Source organism: Mastigoproctus giganteus, chromosome 9 (genome assembly GCF_048544385.1).
Source record: "Mastigoproctus giganteus isolate SK-2022 chromosome 9, ASM4854438v1, whole genome shotgun sequence".
Classification (NCBI taxonomy): domain Eukaryota; kingdom Metazoa; phylum Arthropoda; class Arachnida; order Uropygi; family Thelyphonidae; genus Mastigoproctus; species Mastigoproctus giganteus.
The window spans coordinates 121745798-121771115 of NC_143583.1; the positions used below are offsets into that span (position 1 = coordinate 121745798).

General features: G+C 35.6%; 1 protein-coding gene across 2 annotated transcripts in view; it reads left to right on the forward strand.

Annotated features, from left to right (window-relative positions):
* Window positions 1-25318, forward strand: part of LOC150080687 (plexin-A2-like) — a 1379917-nt gene that overhangs the window by 1024752 nt on the left and 329847 nt on the right. For both annotated transcript variants that reach the window (XM_090381876.1, XM_090381877.1), the window contains one exon: window positions 17719-17886. In XM_090381876.1, coding sequence (XP_090238002.1) covers window positions 17719-17886 — 168 coding nt within the window. The remainder of the gene's footprint in view (window positions 1-17718; window positions 17887-25318) is intronic.

Here is a 25318-nt window from a genome sequence, read left to right on the forward strand (position 1 = left end):
CAGACATTATCAAACAAAAACCGTTAGATGCAGCAGTACAATATGTAACAAATAAACTAATCCAAGCCACTGAGCAGACTATTCCAAAAACACCACCACACCTTCCAAGACATCCAAAACCATGGTGGAATGAAGAATGTTCACACGCTAAAAGAGAGAGAAATAAAACCTGGAATAATTTCCGAAGATGTCCCACTACAGAGAACCTAGTATTATTCAAAAAGGCACGAGTGCGAGCCAGGTATGTTAGAAGAGCCAGTAGCAAAGCATCCTGGATAAAATTTGCATCCACTTTAACAAGTTCCACACCATCTCAAACTGTCTGGAATAAAATCAGAAAAATGAATGGCAGATACCAGATTAATCCACCTCCAATCCTAAACTGGAATGGACAAATCACCGCACAGCCTTCAGAAATAGCCAATGCACTGGGTGAAACCTTTGCCAAAACATCAGCAACCACATCATATACTCCTAATTTTCAAATATACAAGGCAAGAATAGAAAAACACAAACTGAATTTTTCCACAAGAAATGACGAACAGTACAACCTTCCGTTAACTTTCCATGAATTAAAAACAGCTCTGTCGCAGACAAAGCAAAGCGCTGTAGGACCAGACCAAATTCACTACATGATGATAAAGGAACTTGACCACCAATCCCAAATGGCATTACTTGAACTGTTCAACAAAATCTTTCTAGGAAACCAGTTTCCACATAGTTGGCAGCATGCAATAATTCTGGCTTTCCCAAAACCGGGAAAGGATCTTTCCAATCCACGCAACTACCGTCCAATTGCTTTAACAAGTTGCCTAGGCAAAGTTATGGAAAAAATCATCAACGCTCGTTTAATGTGGTATTTAAACAGTAATAATCTTCTCGACCCGGCACAGCATGGTTTCAGGAAAAATCGCTCAACACTAGACCTACTTATAAAATTAGAAAACAGTATACGGAATGCCTTCATCCGAAAGGAACATCACGTAATGATCTGCTTTGATATAGAAAAAGCTTACGATACGGCATGGCGTTATGGAATCCTTCAAAACCTATACCTACTTGGTTTACGTGGACATCTTCCTAAATATATCCAAAATTTCTTGCAACACAGGACATTCCAAGTTAGGCTGCAGACAATCCTTTCAAAGGTTTTCGTCCAAGAAGAAGGAGTGCCTCAGGGGTCGGTGCTTAGCACTACCCTGTTCGCTATTAAAATAAATACAATAACCGAGCACATTCCAAGAATCGTTGACGCAGCTTTATACGTTGACGATTTCAGCATTTCCTATCACTCTCAGAATATGCGAAGTATAGAACGGCATCTACAAGGAACAATAAACAAAATAAGCAAATGGGATCAAACAAACGGCTTCCGGATTTCCACACAAAAAACTGCGTGTATACACTTCTGTAGAAAACGAAACCTCCACCCTGATCCCGAATTGAAACTTGACGGACATATTATCCCAGTAGTACCAAGCATAAGATTCTTAGGACTTCTTTTGGATAAGAAACTAACATTCCTTGATCACATTAAACAACTCAGGCTTTCTTGCTTAAAGAAATTAAACATTCTCAAAGTTCTTTCCGCAACAACTTGGGGAGCAGATCGATATACACTTCTCAAACTTTATCGATCTATAGTTCGTGCCAAACTAGATTATGGAGCAGCTGTTTACAACTCGGCTAAACCAAGTGCTTTGAGATGGTTAGACCCCATACACCACAGTGCACTCCGTATAGCACTCGGCGCTTTTCGAACTTCACCTATACAAAGCCTTTATGCAGAAGCCCATGAACCTTCATTGGAGCTTAGACGACAGAACTTGTTATTGCACTATGCCGTCAAGATAAAATCTATCAGTGATCATCCAAATAGAGATTTTCTGTTTTCATATAACTGGGAAAACATATACCAAGCCCATCCACGGATGAATCGACCTGCCAACATCCGTCTGAAAGATTTACTGCTAAGCCGAGAGCTTGATTATGACAACGTAGCTACTGCAATTACACAGACCATTCCACCATGGTGCATAGTTCAACCCATATATGATATGTATTTTCAAACCTGGGGGAAAAACACTCTATCCAGAAAAAACTACCAGCAGTTACATGCAGCATACAAAGAACAATATCCACACCACACTTTCATATATACAGATGGGTCTAAATCAGAGACTTGTGTAGGCTCTGCAATTCATTTTGAGGATCGTACCTTCATCCAACAACTCCCAAAAGAATGCAGTATTTTTACTGCTGAATTACAAGCCATTTCAATGGCTATAAACCAAATCAAACATGAACAGATAGCAAACACCATTATTTTCACGGACTCGCTTAGCTCTGTTACTGCCTTGCAGAACGCAAATACCAAAGGACACCAAATCCTACAACATATCCAATTCTCAGTATCAAAGCTATTACAAAGAAATCACAATATCACATTCTGCTGGATCCCAGGCCACACAGGAATAACTGGAAACAAAAGAGCAGACAAAGCAGCAAAAGAAGCTTCTACATCTGATTATGCCTTTCATACAATGCCATATACAGATTACAAGTCCTTGATCCACCAAAGCAGTATAAAACAATGGGAAAAACACTGGCTAGATCAGACTAACAGCAAACTTCGCCTAATAAAAGAAAAACTTCGACCATGGTCTACTAGCTTCCGATCGAATAGACAGGAAGAAGTGATCCTCGCTCGATTGCGAATCGGGCATACACATATGACTCACTGTTATCTACTGAGAGGTGAAGACCCCCCCCTCAATGCCAAAACTGTCAAGTTCCGCTGACTGTACAACACTTCATGGTGAACTGTCCAAAATTTCATAGAGAACGTCAAAGAGCCTTTCAATCAATAATAAATAAACAAAACAATCTAATGCTTAAAACAATTTTAGATGACCGGCCAAATATAACCGAAGTTTTCTACTTCCTTAAGTTAACTGGATACTTTCAAAACATATAAAATTAATAGTACACCTTTTATAGAGAAGCTACACAAATATATATAGCAAAGTCTTGGTTCTGCCATAAACCACAAGTAAAAAATGCTGATATACAAAACTCTCCTACCTAGGCTAGGCGCATTATAGCCTAAGCCGCTCTTGCGCCAATAGCTTTCAAATAACAACAACAGCCTCAATTTTCTTCCTGTCAACTCTTTTCATATTCTATCCATCACATCCATAAGTGGCAACTGGAAAAGTTAACAAATCAGTGATTCTTAGTTTCGTCTTTAGGGGCAGATCTTGATATCTTCATAATTTTGTCAGATCAGTGACCAATGTTTTTGCCTGTCGTCTCTTTACATTGTTTGAGCAGTCACTGTTTTTATTTATTCTTGACCCTAAGTAATTAAATTCATCAACTTCTTCGATATCTTGCCCATTAACCTTCACTTTACTGGAACCTTGATTATTACCAATCACCATAATTTTAGTTGTACACACATTCAGAAATAATCCTTTTTTTTTTTTTTTTTTTTTTTTTACTTGCTTCACATACTCTCCTCAGTGTTTCTTTAAGATGATCCTTAGAATTGCAAATTAGCACAGTATCATCTGCATAATGAAGGTTTATCTTATCTTCATTCCTCCAATTTTAATGTCTGTCTATAAATCTTCCAGAGCTTCACCCATGATATCTTCGGCATAAAGATTAAAAAAGGTGACAAAATACAACCCTGCCTGACACTGTTACCTATTGTGAAAAAATCTGTGTTTCCCACAGTTCCTTCCTGTTCCTGGTACAGTAGCTTAGTCAGCTGAATTATGTGGATTGGGAAACCCATATTAGTCATTGTTTCTCATGTTAAACACAATCAAATACTTTTGCATTTTTCAATAATCAGTCATAGACTTAAGATCTGATCTCTGGTTCCTCTGCCCCTTCTGAAACCTGCTTGCTCTTCTGGCATTTCTTCAAGTTTTCTTGAGATTCTGTTTAATATGATTTTAAGAAGAATCTTGCTAGCAGGATAAATTAGGTAATAATCCTGTAATTTGAGCAAATTTTCAGATTTTTTTTGGTAAGGGAATGAAATTTGATTTCTGTACTGGAACCAAAAAAAGTTCACTGTGTCAATAGTAAAAGCATAGTGAATTTACCAGGGACAACAGCAATCTGTACTCTTCTTCCAGAGGAATCATTGAGCTGTTTCCCTTTAAAGAGCATGCCTTTAGCAATATAGTGGTTTCAGCACTTGTTACTCATTTGGAAAAGTCTGGGTTTAAATCTAATGATAGCCTGTAGTAATTCTTAACTTGATTGACTGGTCATATATGGCATGCATTTTGATGATTTCTTTTGAGCACAAATATTCACAAAACTATTTGTCACTTTATATGATTTTCTTGCAAAATTATGTTTTTTCTGTAATCTGGCTAGTATAATTTGGCTAATGTTAATGCCAAATTCATAATTTGGCTAGTGTACAGTAGATAGCTTTAAATTGCATTAATTTTTGTGATGCTCCTTGACAAACTAAAACTTTTAATACTTACATTCAGCTCATGCCTTGGAAAACTCACAGAAGCTTCATCTGCACTGACAGCTCAAAAACAGATGGAGATGTGAATGTTACATCAGTTTTTTTCCACTTTCTCATTGTCATCTCTTCCTACAAAGTGCAGTATCTAAACTACAGAGCTATACAAAAATAAACTCTGATATGTACAAATTCCTAAAGGCCAGTTAATATCTTAAAATACTTCTATTAAGTCTATTTTTTTATTTCTCTCATCTCATCCTGAAACAGATCTGAACTAGGCTGTGCTATTTTTGAACATGCAGTAAGACGATTGCTTTCTGCTGGATCTTATTGGCTAGAATGAACATGCAGATTGTACCATTAAACAACCTGCTAGACCTGTCCCTCACCTGAAAGTGCTCTACACAGATTATAAGACTTATAAAAGCAGATTGCAGAAATCACTGGCTTAATCTATTAAGCTGTTGGACATACAGTTTCAAGCAAGAAGTGATTTTGGCCAGTCCCAAATAATAATTAAACACAGACTTATTAGATGTCAGTCAGGTATCCAAAAAGTCAGCTTTACATCTCTATTCAACTTACTGGAAGCTTTAATTCTTTCACACATTCTTAGCGCCACGGATTTTAATGAACTGTTTCATTACTTGAGATGTGTACAGCTATATAATCATCTCTAACTACCATCATATTGAAGAATAATTATTCACAGATTATTCAATAATAGGTACAGTTTGACACAGGAGGCCTTTTTGCAAATCACAAAAACAACAACATTGATTTTTGTAATGAAAGCTAGCAGGTAACAGCCTTCATTATGAAATCAGGAATCTCTTTTATCCATAAATGAAGTTCTGCATGAACAGATATTTCTAGTTTTTCAGATATGATGAAATATATGAAAAATTGGAAATTCTGAATTCTAATTCATAGGATTGACAGTGAAGCATCAATCCTTTGATCAATCCCTAAAATTTTAGAGACTGTAAACAGAAGTTTTCAAAACAGTTGGACCTACATTTTGTTTGGATCATACTATAAACAAATGAATATTTAAACATTATAATTCATTACAGCAATGCTTAAATCAAATGTTGGATAAAATTAACCCCCTCTCCCCAATTGAGGTATTTGAGCACACTGATGTGGGTGGTAGGGAGGATTATGTGTATGATAATTGGCACAGAAACACACATAACAATCCCATAAGACTAGTGTAGAAAATAAACCAAAAAAAAAGTAACAGTTTTTTAAACATTTTCTCGGGAAAAGCTTCAATGTGAAGTGAATAACAATCTCTTGAACTATATGATTCCAGGCTTGCAGAGCAGTTCTTTGCATCCCGAAATCATATAGTAATATCCACAACCAAATATAAATGGTAAATGCTGAAGATTTTATATGTTTAAAAGCTAATTCTGAATTTAATTGAAAGAAATTATTAAAAATAGCCCCTCAGTGAACAGTAATAAATACTAAATCATTCAAAGGCCCTTAGCAAGAGAAAAATTATTACTAACCCAGATGTTGTAATAAATCTATAAATTAATCAATCAGATTATAACCTCTTGATTATGCACATAGTTAAGTCAGACAGGGAATACCAAGGTCAAATATTTACAGTAATAGATATAATGGAAAATAATGGGAAAACATGTGCCTGTATTTAGGATTTGGTAACTTTGAAAAAGCATACGACAAACTACCTAGAAATCTACTATTTCAAATTTTAGTAAAACAGGTGAAATCAAGAATAATTAGGATTGGAAAAAATAAAAAATATAATGAATATTGGCAAAAAAATATATGAAATGGGGAAATAATGCATGGTATAGATTTCTGGTGCCCCTATGCAATCAAGAATTTGCATAAGTTGGGATACCCCCTTCCACAGAAAACTAGTATACTAGGCATGCACATAAACTTTATTTTTGTGTAAATTGAAAATACAAGGAGGGGGGTGCAAAAAAGATTTGTATTCACCCAGAAGTAGTTGTAATATAAGGTTGAAACAAACAGCATGTATTATACTTACATATTCACCAAAGAAAATTACACATTTTTGTCTTGGGCTGAGAAGTGGCAACTGAAGCTTAACATTGACAAATGCAAAGTACTGCATATGGGTAGAAGTAATCCCAGAGGAATGTACCAACTGTGTGGTACTACACTTAAGGTGGTAGAAAATGAAAAAGACCTGGGAGTAATTGTGCAGTCAGATATGAAGTTTTCTGAGCAATGCAGACAGGCTGTCAGGGCAGGTCATGGGATTTTGTCAATCATATACAGGAATTTTGCTAGCAGGGAAAAGGAGATGATTGTCCCTCTGTATAAGGCAATGATCAGGCCATGTCTTGAGTACTGCATACAGGTCTAGATTCCTCATTTTAGGAAGGATGTAGATTTGCTTGAGCGTGTAGAGAGAAGGGCAACAAGATTGGTGAGGGGAATGAAGGGGTCCTCTTACCAAGAGAGGCTTAAGTTTTGCAAATTGCAGTGGCTGGAGACTTAGGCACCTGTGAGGTGATCTGATTGAGGTGTATAAGGCACACTGAATTCTGATGGGATTCTTCCACTTGTCCAGATTACGAACCTAAGGGGGCATAAATTCAAATTGAGGAAAGACAAGTGTAGAATCGATGTGCAGAAATTTGCCTTTAGCCAGTGGGTGGTTAATTGCTGGAACAAACTTCCATCTGTTGTTGTGTAAGTTGATAGGTTAAATAAATTTAAGGAGGAACTGGACAAACATTTAGAGGGAATGGTTGGGTGAATTTTTTTTTTTTTTTTTTTTTTGCTGATGCTACATAACTTGCTTTCTTGCATCACATGCCACTATTACTACTACTACTACTACCACCTCTCAATACACTTCCACAATTAAAGACCCTACCCAATCACCCCACATGGACTAAACATGATGATATATAACAGTGCCCAGTCATCAAGGCAGTCCTTTCCACCCTGGCATGCCCATCTTCAAAGTTGTGACTTCTCCCTCAAGATCTGGGAGAAGCTCACCACACCACCAGCTGTTTATCAACAATTCTTTGCATCACATCGAGCACAGTATTCTGACTTCCTGTGGGCTACACTAGATTGACCAGATGCCCCATTTTTAACAGGATCGTCCCCTTTTTTCAGCCATTGTTCCGAGAAAATGTAAACAGGATGCCAAATGTCCCTTTTTTTTTAAAAAAAACGCATCCCATTTTTCTTTTCTTTCTTCTTCACAATAGAGTCGAAAATGTGAGAGTCGACTTTCATGTGTAGCATGGCCGACGCAATAAACACACAAATGAATTCTAGTATTTTATTTGGTGTTTTTCCAAAGTATTGATGTCATGGTGGTTATGTAAACTCTAACATTATTTGAAAGGTCTAGTAATTAATTATAAATTCAATTTGTTGACAATAGGTCGTGAGATGTCCAATGAAAGTGCAGTTTCACGAACGAGTTAAAACAAGAATTTCCTTTCCTACTGAAAGTCATAATGTTAATGGTAAAGTTTTATGCATTATTTGTACAGCTGAATTTTCTATTGAACATGGTAGTCATTCAGATATTACACAGGTCACTGCTAAAAAGAAGCAGTTGCAGCAAAAAGTGCAAGCCGTAAACTAACCTCATTCATGACAAAACAACAAGATGTAAATGGTGAACGGAAACATCTCGCTACACAGGAAGGAAGGATTACTAGCTTTCCATATTATTAAGCATAACAATTCATTTAGATCAATATATTACACATCTACTATCATACGAAACTTATTCTCAAAAATATTCACATGTGCAAGAACAAAATACCTATTGCATTTTGTAAAGTAATAAGTGACTTAAGTGAGGCAAAATATATATCTGTTATGGTCTATTCAAATCACTGAAGCCTGAAGTTGGTTCCAGTTTTGGTAAGGTATTTTATAGCTACGAAAGGAATAAAAGTGAAATTGTCGGAATTCCAAAATCTCATAGGAGAAATATGAGATGTTAGTGGATCACATTTTGTCCATATTGGAAAAATATAAATTAACCAACACGATAATAGCATTTTCTTGTGACAACTTTGGTGGCATTGCGAGAAAAGGCAAGAATAATGTTATTCATGAGTTAAACAAGAATATGAAAATGAAAATCTTGGGAGTGGGCTGTGCTACACATGTCATGCATAATGATTTCAAACAAGTGCGGATATCTTGCCAATTGATGGGGAATCAATTATTAACAAAGTGTTTCAACATTTTCATGTTTTCACTATTAGAGTCAAGGCACTGAAATCCTTCTACAATTATGTTGAAGTGGAATACAAGCAACTTTTAGTAAGTGTGAAGATGAGGTGGCTTTCCTTGCTACCTCAGTGGAAAGAATGACCAAAATGTTTGATGGTCTCAAGTCATTTTCTATCACAAGATAAGAGCCTCAAACTCTTGAGGGATTTTTTTAATAATCCATAGTCCCTACTCTGGTTCAAGTTTATTCACAGCCAACTTGAAATGCATAATAAAACTATCAAAAAGATTGAACAAGAGCACATTTGTGGCAGTGAAGTGGCACAAGAACTGATTGCCCTGGCAGAATAAATGCTCAATAGAAAGGAGCAACATTTTTTACATCTGCTGTCATGGACCTCAAAAACCAACTGATAGAGGATGGTGTCATCAAAGATGTTGAATTTACTGAAACTGACAACAATTTCTATGATACTTTCCTAGAATACTTGGAAAACTGGGCCAAGCCTTTTGCAGAGCTATGTGACTTTAAATGGGTTTTGTTAAGTATCCCTCCATCTTGGTGTTCAACAGTGTGTCCAAAATGTATCCGAAATTGATACCAACATGCTAAAAGTAATAGATGAAGACGAATAATTCAATGAAGTGAATCATGCAAAGCATATATGTGAATCTAAGATTGATCATTGGAAGAAATGTGGTGTGACAACTAGTGAGAGGTGGACTGAGATAATTCAGGCAATGAAAAATGAAGACCTTAGTTTTGAGAACATAATACACATTGTGAGTTTTGTGTTAAGAATACCGGGCACAAATGCATCATTAGAGAGGGTGCTTTCTCTAATGAAGTATTTTGGACTGATGAAAGGAACCAGTTTTCCATTGAAACTGTACAGGCAATATTAATAACAAAAACACATTTTAAAGACATTTCTTGTATGGACTTTTACAATTCCAGGAAAGCCAAACCTTTTGGAAGAAATTCAGTCATCTAAAAAATATGACAAAGATATTAGTAGTGTATGTTCTGGACCATCTGCTCAATAAAGATTTTTGTAAATTGACAATGTTAATGTGAGACTAAGACAGCAATAAATATGTAAGTAACCTATGTTAATTTTAATCAAGCTAAAAAGTTATGGCTAGTTGGGATGAAACGAGTACAATAGGATCATGTTAACTAGTATGAACACTTCTTTTTCGATTTTGGTTTGCAAGCCATTGTAATTCCCTGCCGTATTAGTTGCATTGTCGTAACTTTGGCCTCCACAAAATGATAAGTTAATATTCATACTACAGGGAGTTATCCTAGGATAATTGGTTCCAGAAAATTCCACTTAAAATGAATTCACTTAAAACGGGGACCAATTTTCATAATGTTTATTATTTAAATAAAACTACGTGCAACTAGGCATAATATTTTAGGAGTTTAAGATTCTATATCTATATAATATAGAATAGATACACCATAGACAACTCTTAAAGAAAAACTATGATAGTAGTGTAAAAAGCATCATTTCATCTATATCTCATTTCATCTATATCTCATCTCATCCTTCACAACGAGTTGCCCATGTATTGCACTACCTCGAATAAGTAATGCTTCACTAATTGAGAAAACTATTGTTGCTTATTCTTGGTGGGTGCCACCACTCAGACGGCAATGTTTCAAGGCTAGTTGGTTTTTCATCTATGGGTGGGCAGGTACCCTGGTATTGCAAGTGAAGCGAGATAGTGCAATACATGGGCAACTCGTTGCAAAGGATGAGTAGATATGGTGCATCTACACCAATATTATACAGTAATGTTTATATGTACTTGTACTTAGCAAAAAATGGATAAAGGAACTGAAAAAAAAATGAGAACTGAATAAAAGTGTTTTATTAGACTTTTTTTTATTTTAATATGTTATACAATGTAAGATTAAGTAAAGTTTATTGAAGTTACACTATTTTTCAGCTGTACAAATAAAGAATGAATCCAGAATTTTTTTTTTTTTTTTTTGTCGTATTTTTTCAGAGATAAAATTGTGTCATAGCATTTAGTTATGTCTTTAACTTCACGCTTAACATTTGTTGCATGATCATGAAGATCGTTCTCACAAAAAATATTCAAGTGCTTGGTCAATTTTCTCAAGGCAAAAGCTTTAATTATTCAGTTTTCAAATCCTTTTAACTGTGGGGACTCAGATAATAAATACTTGGATACCTGGGATTTACAGCCCCCTGTATGTAAATAAATCAAGATTGTAGCTTCTATTTTTAGCAGTATGAGAATATACAGGTGAGAAACCAAAAGTTTTCTGCCGGCTTTCCATTTGGAAGTTATTGAATAATAACAGTCAGTTATCTGTTTAGACTATACACCTGACTGATATCAGGTGTATAGTCTAAAATTACTGAAACGTATTCTGAACAACTCTTTTGAAAGTACAGACTTAACTTTCTCTGCCATAATTTCCACAAATTCACCACGTTTTAGTAGATAAGTAATATGTGACAAGGTAGGATAAATTTTTATCTTACCTTGTAGGATAAAAATTCACTAAGAATGAATCAAACTCATTTAAATATTCCAATGCACTTAAATATTTGCATTTCCATAAGTAAATAGTTTAGTAATTCATCCATAAAATGCAAACCCCATTAATTTCTAGAAATTTTACAGTTGCTACTAGTCATTTAAGCACATTTCTTCAGTATTCTCTCTCTCTCTAAAATAGTGTTACTCTAATTCTGTATCTATCTGAATAACATTTCTTGATCGAGTAATTAATGAAGACATACTAGGCCTATGGCCAATAGAATTTTCATGTTCATTTAATCTTTGTTGTATATTTTTCCAATTACCATAACCTTCAGAAAATAATGTTTTTTTGTTTAGAAAATAATATACATGCAAAACAATACACACATTGACTTTTTGAACTATACAAAGCCATTTTCTATTTGCACTTTCTCCATTTACTTTTTCTTTCATAAATACTGATGCAATCAAAGATCTTGAAAAATTTTTTCCCTTGTTCCATGAATTGCTTTTAAGATCGTTTTATAAGAGCTATATTTTGTTGTGGTCTGTTTTTTTTTGCAAAATAATTTTGCACTGAAAACGAAATAGGATTAAATTTGTGAGATATATCAATGGGAAATAAATTTGACTTTATATCATCAATTCTCTCCATGTGGTCGTGAAGAGAACTGATGATATGAAGATCAAATATATCATCGAAGATATGACAATCATTTGTCATTTTATTCTGTATTTATAGGTGATGCATTTATAGATAAAATATCCATAAATGTGTTATCTAATTTTTCTTCCTGTCCTTCTGTAGAAAATTCACAGTTTTTATTAAGATTTTTGTTATATGTTTCATTTCCATCATGTGAAAACTGTTGGATTTTTCAAAAATGTAAGTATTGAATATTGTTCTTTTTTTTTAATTTCTTCATCTTTAGGCTTTTTTTTTTTTTTCACAAAAACTGTCATAGCTCCTTTAGGGAATACTACAACGAAATATATACAAAAAAATAAATGTTATATTTATTTTATACATTATTTTAAATATGACAATATATTTAAAATATATTGTTATAGGTGCATACTGTTATAACAGATTAACAGAAATGTTCAATGTATCTGCACTAGACAACTATGAGCTACAATACACAAACCAAATTTAAAACTCCACCAAACCTTCTTATATTCATATTAGTTTCTATTATAAAATTCTATTGGTGCACCGCACATAACAGCTAGAGCACTTACTCTCAGACAGTTTTTAAATTCTGTACAATGGGACCAACTGACGATGTTACCAACAGCAAGTTCTAAGTGGGAAGCATTCAAGGAATTAATAGTGGAAGCTACTAAATGTTTCATACCTATTAACAAATATTGTTCAAGGTTTAGGCCTAAATGGTTGTCAAACGAACTAATGAGACTCGTGGCAGAGAAGAAAAATGCATGGGATGCATATAAATTATCACGCTACACAGAAGCTTATGATATATAAGCTAGTCTGTAATCAAGTCACAAAGGAGGTTAGGCAGGCGAAGGCAGATTACGAAAAATCTTTGGCAAAGGATGCTAAGAACAACAGCAAGGATTTCTTTACTAATATAAACTCTAAAAGTTATTCAGGCAATTCTGAGTGGGCAAACCTCACTTTAGAGTGGGACTTGAATTTTTTTTTTTTTTTTTTTTTTGTATTCGTACAGGATATATGTTAAGTGCATTGTTGTATATTGTTTATCCTTTGTACTGTATTGTTAGTTTAATCTTGTTTTTAGATCATTTGAATATTTAATTTAGTGTAATTAAATTAAATATTAAAATGATCTAAAAACAGCTCCAATATTTAATTTCATTGGAAATTTAATGTAATATTATTCACTATTTCAGCTAATGTTTGAGGTGTGTTTATGGTTGTACTGTTAGCCCCTTTGTCCTGCATGCCATCAAGGGTGGGCTTGGAGCACCATGGCCTTAGTCACTCATGTGCCATAAAAACCAAACCATCAAGAGCTAGTAAGCTCTTTGTATTTGTGGCATTTTGCTTTCTGCAATAGTTGCTTCTTCTATGCACTTTATCATTGGAGCTGTGTTAAGTCCTCCATGACTGTTTAATGGCTTTCCATGCCACTCATCTGGGTTCAGATCTCACCTCCAGTGAGATCTGAACGCATATCTGTTTTCATTCTGCACAATTATTATTATTAGTAGTAGTAGTAATGGCATATGATGCAAGAAAGGAAACTTATAAAGCATCAGCCAAAAGAAGAAAAAAAAATCCCACATTGCCTGCCCATCCGCTTTAAATAATTTGTCTAGTTCTTCCTTGAATTTATTCAAACTATCCACTTCCAACACAATAATGATAACTTCATAAGTATCATTAATAAATATAGAAAAAATATAAAAAACAATAATAGGCCCAGCACTGAACCCTGTGTGACTCTATTAATAACCACTCTCAGGCTCCTCCCACTCAACCATCCCTTTATCCAAAGCAGTAACTTTCCCTTAATGCCACACTGCTCCAATTTGTGCAGCAGTCTTTTTATGTGTAACAGTTAAACACCAAATAACCAAGCTTTCCTCATATCCAAGTATATGAAATCAAAATTATTCTTTTCCATCCAGCTCCTCTGTTACGGTATCATAGTATCCTGTGAGATTTGTCAGACATGATCACCCCTTAACAAATCCATGTTGTGACTGCAGTATAACTGCATTCCTGTCTATATTGTCCTGCATTATTTTCCCTAGAACAGAACTTAAGCTAACAGGTCTGTAATTATTCATGTCACTCTTCTGCAGTCCATAGTGGCCTCCCTGAATCCAAATGTATAAGGGTTTGTTTAGCTCCTTTGCTAAATCTCTTAATGTTTTTTGTTTTGTTTTTTTGCTGTTATTATGGAGGTTTAATGGCAAATAAGCTGCTTTTGCTATAATGTGTCTTATCTATATAACAGGATAGATCTAATGTTACTACAGCTTCAACAGTTTCTCTTCCACTTTCCACTTGAGTTATCACAAAATCATTTAGCTCCCTGTTAAATTTTAGCGAACTTCTGGCATTCCCCACTAAAGAACTCCTTATATGTGAATGTAGACGCAAAATACCTATTCAGTTTGTCAGAAAACTGAGCAAAATTATCAACAGAAAATCATCAACATCAAGTGGCACAATGTGATTCATCCCCTTCCTTGTGTTGTAAATATAAGTAAAGAAGTCTTTGCTGCTATGATTTGGATTTCTCGTAATCTTTTAGCTTGCCTATCCTCCTTTGTGACTTGATTACAGACTAGTTTATATCTACTATAGACTTCTGTATCACCTGATAATTTATATACATCCCATGCATTTTTTCTTCTCTGCCACAAGTGTCATCAGTTCATCTGACATCCATTTAGGTCTAAGCCTGAAATGGTATTTCTTAGTTGGTATGAAAAGTTTAGTAGCTTCTATGATTACTTTTCTGAATGCTTCCAGAATTTGCTGTAGTTAACATTATCAGATGCTCCCGCTGTATAGAACTGTATAGAATTTAAAAACCGTCTGAGGCCCTGTAGTCACCCTTATAAAATCAAAAGCCTTTTCCTTTACTCTTAACAATAGTTATGCCTTTTAATTAATTCTACATGGTACACTGTTATTTAATGCCACTCATTGGATCTTTTACCTGCAGATTAATAAGGCACTTAAAATCACTGCTGATAACCAGCTCTAGCTATTGCTTCCTCTTGTTTCTTCTCTAACATGCTGATGTAGAAAACAGTCATCCAAGAAATCCACAAATGCCATACTGGTGTGTAAGTTACCAATGCACAAGTTCCAATCAATATCTAAAAAGTTAAAATCCCTTTTATAAGAAATTCTGATTCACTGGTCCACACTATTTCTCTGTTTAGTTGTTTGTTATATTCATCACAGTCATTATGCCTACAACACACTCCTCTCAATTTTGTTTTCCCAGTGCTTATATCACACCAATCTGACTCATCATTGCACTCGTCACCCATATCAACTGGAATCACTGCCTTAGATTTAATATGCTTCTTAACTGAGAGCATAAGCCCTCCACCCCTGTCCTTCCTGTACATTTTACTCCTTACATTCAAATTCAGCATCACTTATGTCCAAATAACACCATGCTATTCCTACATTTAATGACTTAATCAATACAGGAATACCTCCCATAGCACAGTTTCAAACAGCACAGGTTTCGCTATAGCAAATTGAAAAAAATTAACTGCGTAACACACCAATACATTTGATATGTATGTATTTTAATGCCAGCACATAGGCCAATGCATTATGGATTCGAGGCCACGTTGACTGTTTTCACAACTCCCATTATATACGGACTCTCCTAGCTTTGACAGATTAGTAAACACTCTAGATTCCGAGGGGTGAGGTCGTTGATTGTGCGTAAGCTGTATAAATATTTTTTACTGTGTATGTTTATTAAAGATTATTTTTTTTAAATTTTACACCTTTGTACGCAAATATGAGTGGAAAGAAGAAATGTAATGGTGCTGAGTGTTCTTCTATCGAACGAGGTATGAAAGTAAGGCAGGCGTTGCAAAATGACATTCGATGTTATAAAGAGATGTATGCAGATAAAAAGAAGGAAAAAACTGTGCAAACTAAGCTGACCAGTTATTTTTCAAAATAAAATACAGTACATACTTCACTTATATTCTTTTGGTATGTACATTCTGCAATAAAAATCATTTGTACTCTATTTACTAGTATTTTTCATTTTCGTTTCTTTTTTTGCAAGAATTTTGTGTGCATCAATTTATAGTAAACAAACACCTGTATATTTTTGTAACTCGATCCATATAATCAAATTATCAGAACGCATTACATTAAAATACATACTAATAATACCTCGATCAGCTCGGTTTCGCATAGCGCGGTATTTTGTTGGCACGAATTAACCGTGCTATGTGAGGTATTCCTGTACTTCAAATTCATCAGATTTATTTTGAATGCTCCTAGCATTAGGGTTCATGCAAGCAAGTTATGTTCTTAGAATTACCATTATACCATTATGTTCTTAGAGTTACCTTAACACAGCCCATGTATTTATTTGTTCCATGATGACCCACAACAGGGCCTGAAGTCCACGACACCTTGCTTTCCAGGCAGCTGCATGTTCCAATAGAAGCAGTGCAAGAATCACTTTCACATCTGCATGCGGCTCTGGTTAATGTATTAGTATGTTACTCCCCCTCCAAGCTATCAGTTTTCTGACCCACCTAGTATTGCCTCAATAGCATCAACAAATATTCTTGCACCCCTTCTATTTAAGTGTATCCCATCCCTCTAAAAACAGTCTCTCCTGTTAATAAGCACAAACCATTCTGTGAAAAATTCTAATCCATGTACCTTGCACAGTCTCTTCAAGGCAAACATGTACTCCTTCCTATTGTTTTTGGACAGGATTGCAGACACTTTCAAATTTAATCCTAACACGCAACTTTTTCCCAACGTTGCCATGTACTTGTTAAGTCCTCAGATCTTGTACTCTTAATATCATTAATTTCCACATTTACAATATCACCTTTTATGCCCTTAAAAAATATCTGCTCCTGTCAGCATACTCTGGTCCTGTTCCTCCTGTTTTTGTGCAATATATTTCCTGTTTCCTGACTATAAAGTTGCTGACAATAACTACCTCCTGTCCAATCAGCACATTCTGCCTTGTGGGTTGCTGTTGTGTTGCCTGATGCTCAAGTGAAGGCTCTCGCATTGAGTTGGGCAGCTGAAAATTTGATATGCCCCCACTCCATTTTAATTCCTTTGAGGGCATCTAACCTGTTTTTCAACCTCTCATAAATGCCAATCAGAACACAGCGTTCATGTCTGATTTCCTTATACGTCTTGCACTGAACACACAAAAAGAATTCCCCTTGGTTGTATCATGTCCCATTCCGGATAGATCCACAAACATCACACGTGTCACATTTCATGAAGCTATGATTCATAAGAGAACTACCCCATTTAGTTCTTACCTGAGCCACAGTATTGCCACTACTTTGTGCATGCTGCTTTTCAGTTCTAATCTGAGGCATGATTTCTGTTTAAATTTAATTTAACTTAGTGTATACTACACTAAACTGATAGATATTTAAATATAATATGTATTATGCTATACCATTATGTTCTTAGAGTTTTAAATTAGTTATAGCCTTACTAGAAATAAATTTTTTATGCACATTGGCTCACTGACACACAGATTCAGGTATAATGCAAGCAAGTCCGTAAATCCTGAGTAGTTAATGCACTAAAACTTCTCAAGGGCAGGATTTCAAAAATATGGTAGAGTTACCAGATTATGCAGTGTACCAGATTAATGAGGTTCTACTGTGAATATATATAAATGTGTGTGTATGCATGCATGCATGCATGTGGCATTGATCTTGTATTGGAAAAATTTGGTAGTGCAGTTATGCTAATGTAAGATGTTTTGCAGGGACGTAATTTGGATCGAGCTTCACAAGAATCTGATGTTATTGTTAGAATTGGGACAAGCTACTGTAATGTAACTTCACTTTCAAGGTCTCAACTTACTTGTAGGCCTCCAACTTCTCAACCTCCTGCCCGTGATGTTGTTCTTCCAAATCAACTTCCAGAAGTTGTAGTAAGTAAATGTATTGTGTTGTTTGTGGTAATAGAATTTTAGTATTGAAAACCTTGCTTATGCCACAGTTATATCATTGTTCTTAGCATTTACAAATGCTAAGAACAAATGATATAACTGTGGGGAAAAGATTACGTGAGTGTTGTAAAAAAGATTATGTTAATTTTATCATAAAATTTGTTGATAAAATTATAAAATTTGTTGTACATTTCATCACATAAGGTGAAATGAATATCAAATGTTGTCCCTGTCCATAAAGAATGATGCTGACTGAATGAGACATTGCATGTTGTTTATGTGGATTGTGAATAATCAGTTGTATTTATAAAAAAAAACACAGCATTTGAACTAATTTTTTGAGTCATTTATGATTTATGTTTTAGTTGATTTCAAAAATTAATGTTTCAAAGGATGCAGAAGAGGCTTGTGGGAAGAATTTACTAAACAGTATGCAAAATACACATTTTGCATATTTGGTAAGTTTATGGCAATAAAAAAGTTCTGCATTTGGCAAATATTATATTGCATAACAGCCATCTTTTGAGATCAAAGACCATATATTGCTTATGCAATTGTACTATAAGAATTTTAGTAGCTTATCATAAATGTTGGAGTATAGACAGAGAAAAAGATTAAAACAGTCTTAATGACATCAAAAGTCTCCTTAGAAAGATGATGGCCAAATTTGTAAACAAGTTCTTTGAAATAGACATGGATGAACATTTATTGCTCCTAATTTGAGGTAATTGGATACCCACATCATTCTGAATGTAATGCTGACTGATGTTTATGGCAACAGCAGTGCCTAGGCTCTAACAGCATTTTGTTACCATTATGCATAAAGTGATATATTTAATCTTTACCCATCCTAGATTCACTATTTGCACCCTTGCTGGAAATCCCGAAACTCTACAAGCCTTTGTACAGAACTTTCTAGAATTCATGGTCTTGGAATATCCTATAATGTGACAAAGCTCATTTCCACATCAGTGGAACTATGAAACGGAAAGTGTTTCTTATTTATTTTTTTATTTTTATTTTTATATTTTTTTTTGCTGATGCTGTATAAGCTAGCTTTCTTGCATCATATGCTTCAACTAATGCTGATGATAATGAAAGCTCACAGCTGTGAGATTATGGCAACAGCCAATCTGGTGATCAATAAATGATGTCCGTGTTTATCTAAAGTAACTATGTTTGGGTTTGACAACTTAGTTTATCACTGGACCCCTTTTTTGAGGAGGTCTGTGTAAAAAGTCTTTGACATGTTCTTTCACTGGTTAGTCCTTTTGAGGTGAGGTAATTCTGACACTGCATTAGCACAGATATTTTTAAACAACTCTGTTTATGCATGGTGGAACTACTCCATGTTCCAGTGCAAAGGGTTGTCGGTGAACGAACTACACCAAGATAACATGCTGAGTCATGTGCGATTCTGCTGCAGGCTTCATTTTGGTGCTTGCAAGATGGAGTTTTGGCAACCTGGCAATATTAAAATAAAATAATTTTATTATTTTTTAAATAATAAAAAAAATTAAATAATGTTATAGTTGTGGTGCCCATTGCATCAAACACATTCATTGAGCCTTCCCTGGATCAATGCTACTGGTTTGAACCCTTGTGGCATATTGCCATAGAATTATTTGAAGAGTCAGGCGTTTAAATAAAGCAGACGACAAACCTTCACTACCACTGTGCTAACATACCCTTTTAAAATTTAAACATCACACCTGATCTGCTGTGCTCTAACAAATTCAGTTCTTTGCTTCCAACAAAGAACTAAATACTTGTTGCTACCAAAGAACACCATATTGAACAGCTGTCTTTCTGGAAGTGAGCAAACACTTTTGCTTATTTCTTATATATTGTAAATTTAATTTTTATAATATTTTAAATTAACTTTTGATAAAATTTACTTTCTGTGACATTTTGTAAATCTAACAATGATTGTTATGCAATCCACATTGAATGCTTTGTTGGAGAATATTGTGACTCAGATAGAAATGGCAAAATATGATCCTATGTGATTCAAAAGTTCACTGTTTGCATAGCTTTCATAGCATGTTTACAGATTTGCATATCATGTATTCAAAGGTCGATCTAGTTGCTAATCATACCTAGTTGACGATTCTCTTCCTTTTTCCTGATGCAAACAGTATACCAATTTCAGTTAAACTTGATTCATTATTAGAAGGGTTTGAGTCACTAGGCCTGACTTAGCCGAGTGGTCAGGAGCGAGAGTGCATAGCACGTGTTCCTTGATTAACCGGAGTTGAAGCCCGTGACTACTAAATACGATAAATATTTGTATTGACGATTTATTGTAAACTCTACTGATTTGGTTGTTGTGCCGGAGTATAAACAGAAAATTTTACATTCAGGGGCCCCTAGAGATAAATGTAGCTGGGATCTCATCAGAGACTCAAGATTCTGTTGATGACTCTCATCAACTGGTGTAATTCCACCACTTTGCTTATTGGAGGTTTGAAGTGGTGGAACCCATGTTTAGTCCCAAGAGCAAAGCTCCAGCAACCCCACCATCTCTTCCATCATGCAGTGATTGATGTCTTTTGAGATTATGATGGACATCATGGAGAGATACAATCTTCCTTACATTTCGAGGATACAGCTCTAAAACTGTATTTGAAGGCCAACTGCTAGATAGTCCACCGGACAGAACTTATTGGTAACTCTGGTGGCTTCCAGATCAGCTAGTGGATAATCTTGCTGCCTCTACTTTGCCAGATAATGACTGGAGGGTAGTCCGAGTAGTGGGCCATTGTGGAGAGGCCACATTATGTCAAGGAACTGGGTATATTTTTGAATATGGTGTACACATGTACACCTTATTCAAAATTTTCATTATTTCATACATGTCCTCCCCCACCTTTTCTTACTACTAAATACATCACAAATAAACTAATAGAACAAACTTATATGCAAGAAGATCTAAACCTTCCAAACACTTCTTCATTCATTTCACAAATATACTGTGAAATGAATGAATGGTCTCAGGTATAATCTCAATAATGTCCATTTCCACTTACAGTCTGCCAAATCCCATGTCCTTTTTCTGACAGAAACACGATTATCGATTGATTCAACCACTGCTCATCTCAGTTAGAACAAAATACAGAGGATGCGGAAAGGTCAGGGAATGACACTGCATATCCCCGGAGCAATATGGCCTTAGTTGCTAATGCTCCTAAAAACCAAATAACAAACAATTTCCTAATTATTCACTTCATGATTCCTTTCACTTTAAATGTGGTACTTGTGTATATGTCCATTCCAATATTTCCTGTCAGAGACTTAGTCATTTGGAATCTCCTCTATTCGATCTTCTCTGGCTTAAAATCTCTCTACTTCATTCAGTCTAATTCATATGCAATTAGTGAAAGCAGAGAAGATGTAACATGGGATCTGGAATGAATCTGATGTAAAATTCAGAAACAATGATGCTGGGAAACCTGCAATGATGCAGGTTTCCCAGCAACAATAAAACATTAAAATAAACAACTTAAAAATGTCAGAAATTTCCAAAGGCCAATAGACATCAATCCAGCTAATTAAATAATAACTGTTAAAGATAAATAAACTGAAATTAAATCAAAATTTAACAATAACATAGCATAATTTTGTAATGTCTTTGAATGATTAACTAGGTGAGGAGTATTAATTTTTTGTCCAGCAGCACAATTGGAAGTTGTTTATGTGCACTGCTTTTTTAATAAGGTTTTAAATGCATTTTATTAAATGGCTGTAACTTATTATCCACTTAAGTAAATTAACTAAAAATTTTCAGCCATTTCACAGCCTGCACAAATGGAACTTAATGCCAAATTTCTAAGAAATCAATTTTGCAAAAATCCTCTATCATTCTCCCAACTCCACTAATCACTTGGAAATCTTTGACTTTCTCTCTGAAACTTGACTTTCTTCAGTCCAACTTTCCTAACAGTGAGATAAATTTCACTAGTGATTTTAATGTTCACAACTCTAGCTGGCTTCCATTTTGTAGTCACACAGACCAAGCTGGTTGAGATGCTGAGGTTATTGCAATTACTAATGACCTCACATGGATTGTTTGTTCCTACCAGAATACCAGACAGGCGCCTCCGTGGGTGGTAGGAGCAGCAGTGCGTAGCACACGCTTCTTGATTAGACCGTGGTTCGAGCCCGTAACCACCAAATACGGAGGATGCGGAAAGGTCAGGGAATGACACCGCATATCCCCGGAGCAATATGGCCTTAGTTGCTAATGCTCCTAAAAACCAAATAACAAACAAACAATACCAGACAATTCTAACCATGCAGCCAACACACTTGATCTTTTTCTCACAAACAAACCTTCTAAGTACATGATCGAGGTGAGTGATTCTCTAGGTACCAAGATCACAACTTGGTGATGGTCTCTTCTCCAATGGAGCCTTTCTGTCATGGCCATTCTCATCCTCATGTTGTTTGGCATTACAAGAGTGCAAAATGGAATGATCTACGAGATTTCTTTTCCTTGGCCGGAGTACTGTTTCAAATCTTCTGATGTCAACATTTGCTCAGATCATGTCAGTAAATTATTCTTGTAGGGATGGAATCCTTTATTCCACACTCCACCTTAAAATCTCATCCGTTAACTAATCCTTGGTTTTCTAATAAATGTGCTAAGGCTGTCCAAGAGAAGAATGATGCATATTGTGCCTGGATTGTTTCCAAATCTCCAGATTCATTTTCTGTCACACCAAAGCTCGCAACAATTGGAAAGCAGTTATTAATCGGTCCAAACTAGATTTCAAACAGGCTAAAAGTAGAAAACTTGCTTCTTGTCCAAATGGTAGTTGAGCATTCTGTTCTCTTGCCAAAGCTATTGGTCACAACTTTGCCCACCTCTATCTCTATTCCCACCTTTGTCAAAATTGGATGGTTCCATTACCACTTCAGCCAAAGTAGCATCTTACTTTTCTTCTAACTTATTGATGATCTTGGTAAACCATCTACTACTACTATTCCCAGTACACTGCATTCAGTGCCTCCCATGGTCTTTCATCAAAAGGATGTCAGAAGAATTTTGAACAGTCTTGAAGCCAAGAAGTTCCAGGTTCTGATGGTATGTCTCCACTTGTTCTCAAAATCTGTGCTTCTGAGCTTACTCCTGTTCTGTGTTGCCTTTTTTCACTTTCTTATTCCACAGGTGTTTTCTGTTTGGAAATTTGCTCATATCCAGCCAGTTCCTAAAAAGGGTAACAAATTCCTCCCATCCAATTATCGTCCCACTGCACTTACATCTACTCTTTCTAAAGTAATGGAGAAATCTATTAAATGCCAACTCTTAAAAACTATCTAGAAACCTTCTGTCTGATCAATGATAGCCAGTTTGAATTACTTTGGTTGGCTTATGTTTCCATCTGTGGAAAATTCAATGGAAAAGTTTGGTGAAACTCAAGCAGTTGCTCTTGACATTTCAAAGGCTTTTGATTGTGTTTGGCATAAAGATCTTCTAAATAAACTTCTATCTTATTGTTGCCATCTGTTTTTTTTTTTTTTTTTTTGTAATTAGGAATCCAGTTTTCTCTCAGACCGCTCACAGCAGGTTATGGTAGAAGGCTCTCTGTATTCTGACTTCACCAATGCAGGTGTTCCCCAAGGTTCAGTTCTTTCTTCCATTCTTTTCCTCTTGCATATTAATGACCTTCTTCCACTATGTATATTTTAGTGCACTCGCATCATTTATACACAGCCAATTATAAATTAGCAAATTTGCAATAGCGGCATTGTTTAAGTTATATCTCATATTGTGAATACCTTCACGACGAGTTGCCATGACATTGCACTACTTCAAATAAGTAACGCTTCACCCGAAGGAGAAGACTGTTATTACTTATTCTCAGTGGATACCACCACCCAGACAGCACCGTTTCAGGGCTATTTGGCCCTTCTTCGGTGGGTGGGTAGGTACTCAAGTGATGTAATGATGACAAAACAGTTGTGAAGTATATCTCCACAATATGAGAGATGCCTAATGGTGTATGATATAAGTTAGGACTCTAATGCATTAAGGGCTTATGCCTTTTGCAGCTTGAGGCATAAGCCCTTAATGCATTAGAGTCCTAACTTATATCATACACCATTAGGCATCTCTCATATTGTGGAGATATACTTCACAACTGTTTTGTCATCATTACATCACTTGGGTACCTACCTACCTACCTACCCACTGAAGAAGGGCCAAATAGCCCTGAAATGGTGCCATCTGGGTGGTGGTGGTGGTGGTATCCACTGAGAATAATTAACAACAGTCTTCTCCTTCGGGTGAAGCGTTACTTATTCGAAGTAGTGCAATGTCATGGCAACTCGTTGTGAAGGTATTCACAATATGAGATGTAACTTAAATGATGCAAGTGCACTAAGATATACATAGTCTAACTCTTTTGCAGCTTGAGGCATAAGCCCTTAATGCATAAGTGACCTTCTTCCATTAACCAGAAATCCTGTTTTGCTGATGATAGCACATTGCATTCCACATTCCAGTTTGAGAAACCTTGCCCTGCACAAACAGCTTCAACTTCTCGAATATCCACTATCAGTTGCTTAAATGCTGATCTCCCGGTAATTATCCAGTGGAGCAAAGATAACTTAGTTGATTTCAATCCTTCTAAACTGAGTCCCGTATTACTTCTCACAAAAGGCTCCTTTGCTTATCTTTGATGGTGCTCAGATTTTTAGAGAAGATCAGATATCTATATTAGGGATTACTCTGACTTCTAATCTCTCTTGGCATAAGAACATCACAAATATTGTTTCCTATCTGAAAAACTGGGTTTTCATTTTTGCTATCAGCATTATTTTTCTTCTAAGCAGCCACTTACTGTGTACAAATCTCAAATCCGCCTTACCATGGAATGTTGTTCCCACATCTGGGGTGGTGCCCTCATAACTTCTCTCAGGCTTCTAGACTCCATTCAAAAGAAAACCATTAGGTTAGTTAATGACCCATCACTTAAAAAGTCTCCACTCTCTGTGTTATAGACGATCTGTTTCTGCTACCCATCTTTTAGATACTTACATTGGCACTATTCTTCTGAATTGGCTTCTATACTTCCCCCTCTCCCTTCCAGTCCAAATATGTACTGCAGACAGTCAACATCCTTTTACTGTCCAACTTCAAACTTACAGAACCAACTTTTCTTCTTCCATTTTCCTTCTTTCTTTCTTTCTTCTTCTTGTATATTAATAACCTTCTTCCATTGACCGGAAATCCTATCCATAGTTTTGCTGATGATAGCACATTGCATTCCACCTTCCAGTTTGAGAAACCTTGCCCTGCTCAAAAAGCTTCAACTTCTCTAATATCCACTATCAGTTCCTTAAATGCTGATCTCCAGGTACTTCTCTGGTAGGACAAAGATATCTTAATTGATTTCAATCCTTCAAAAAC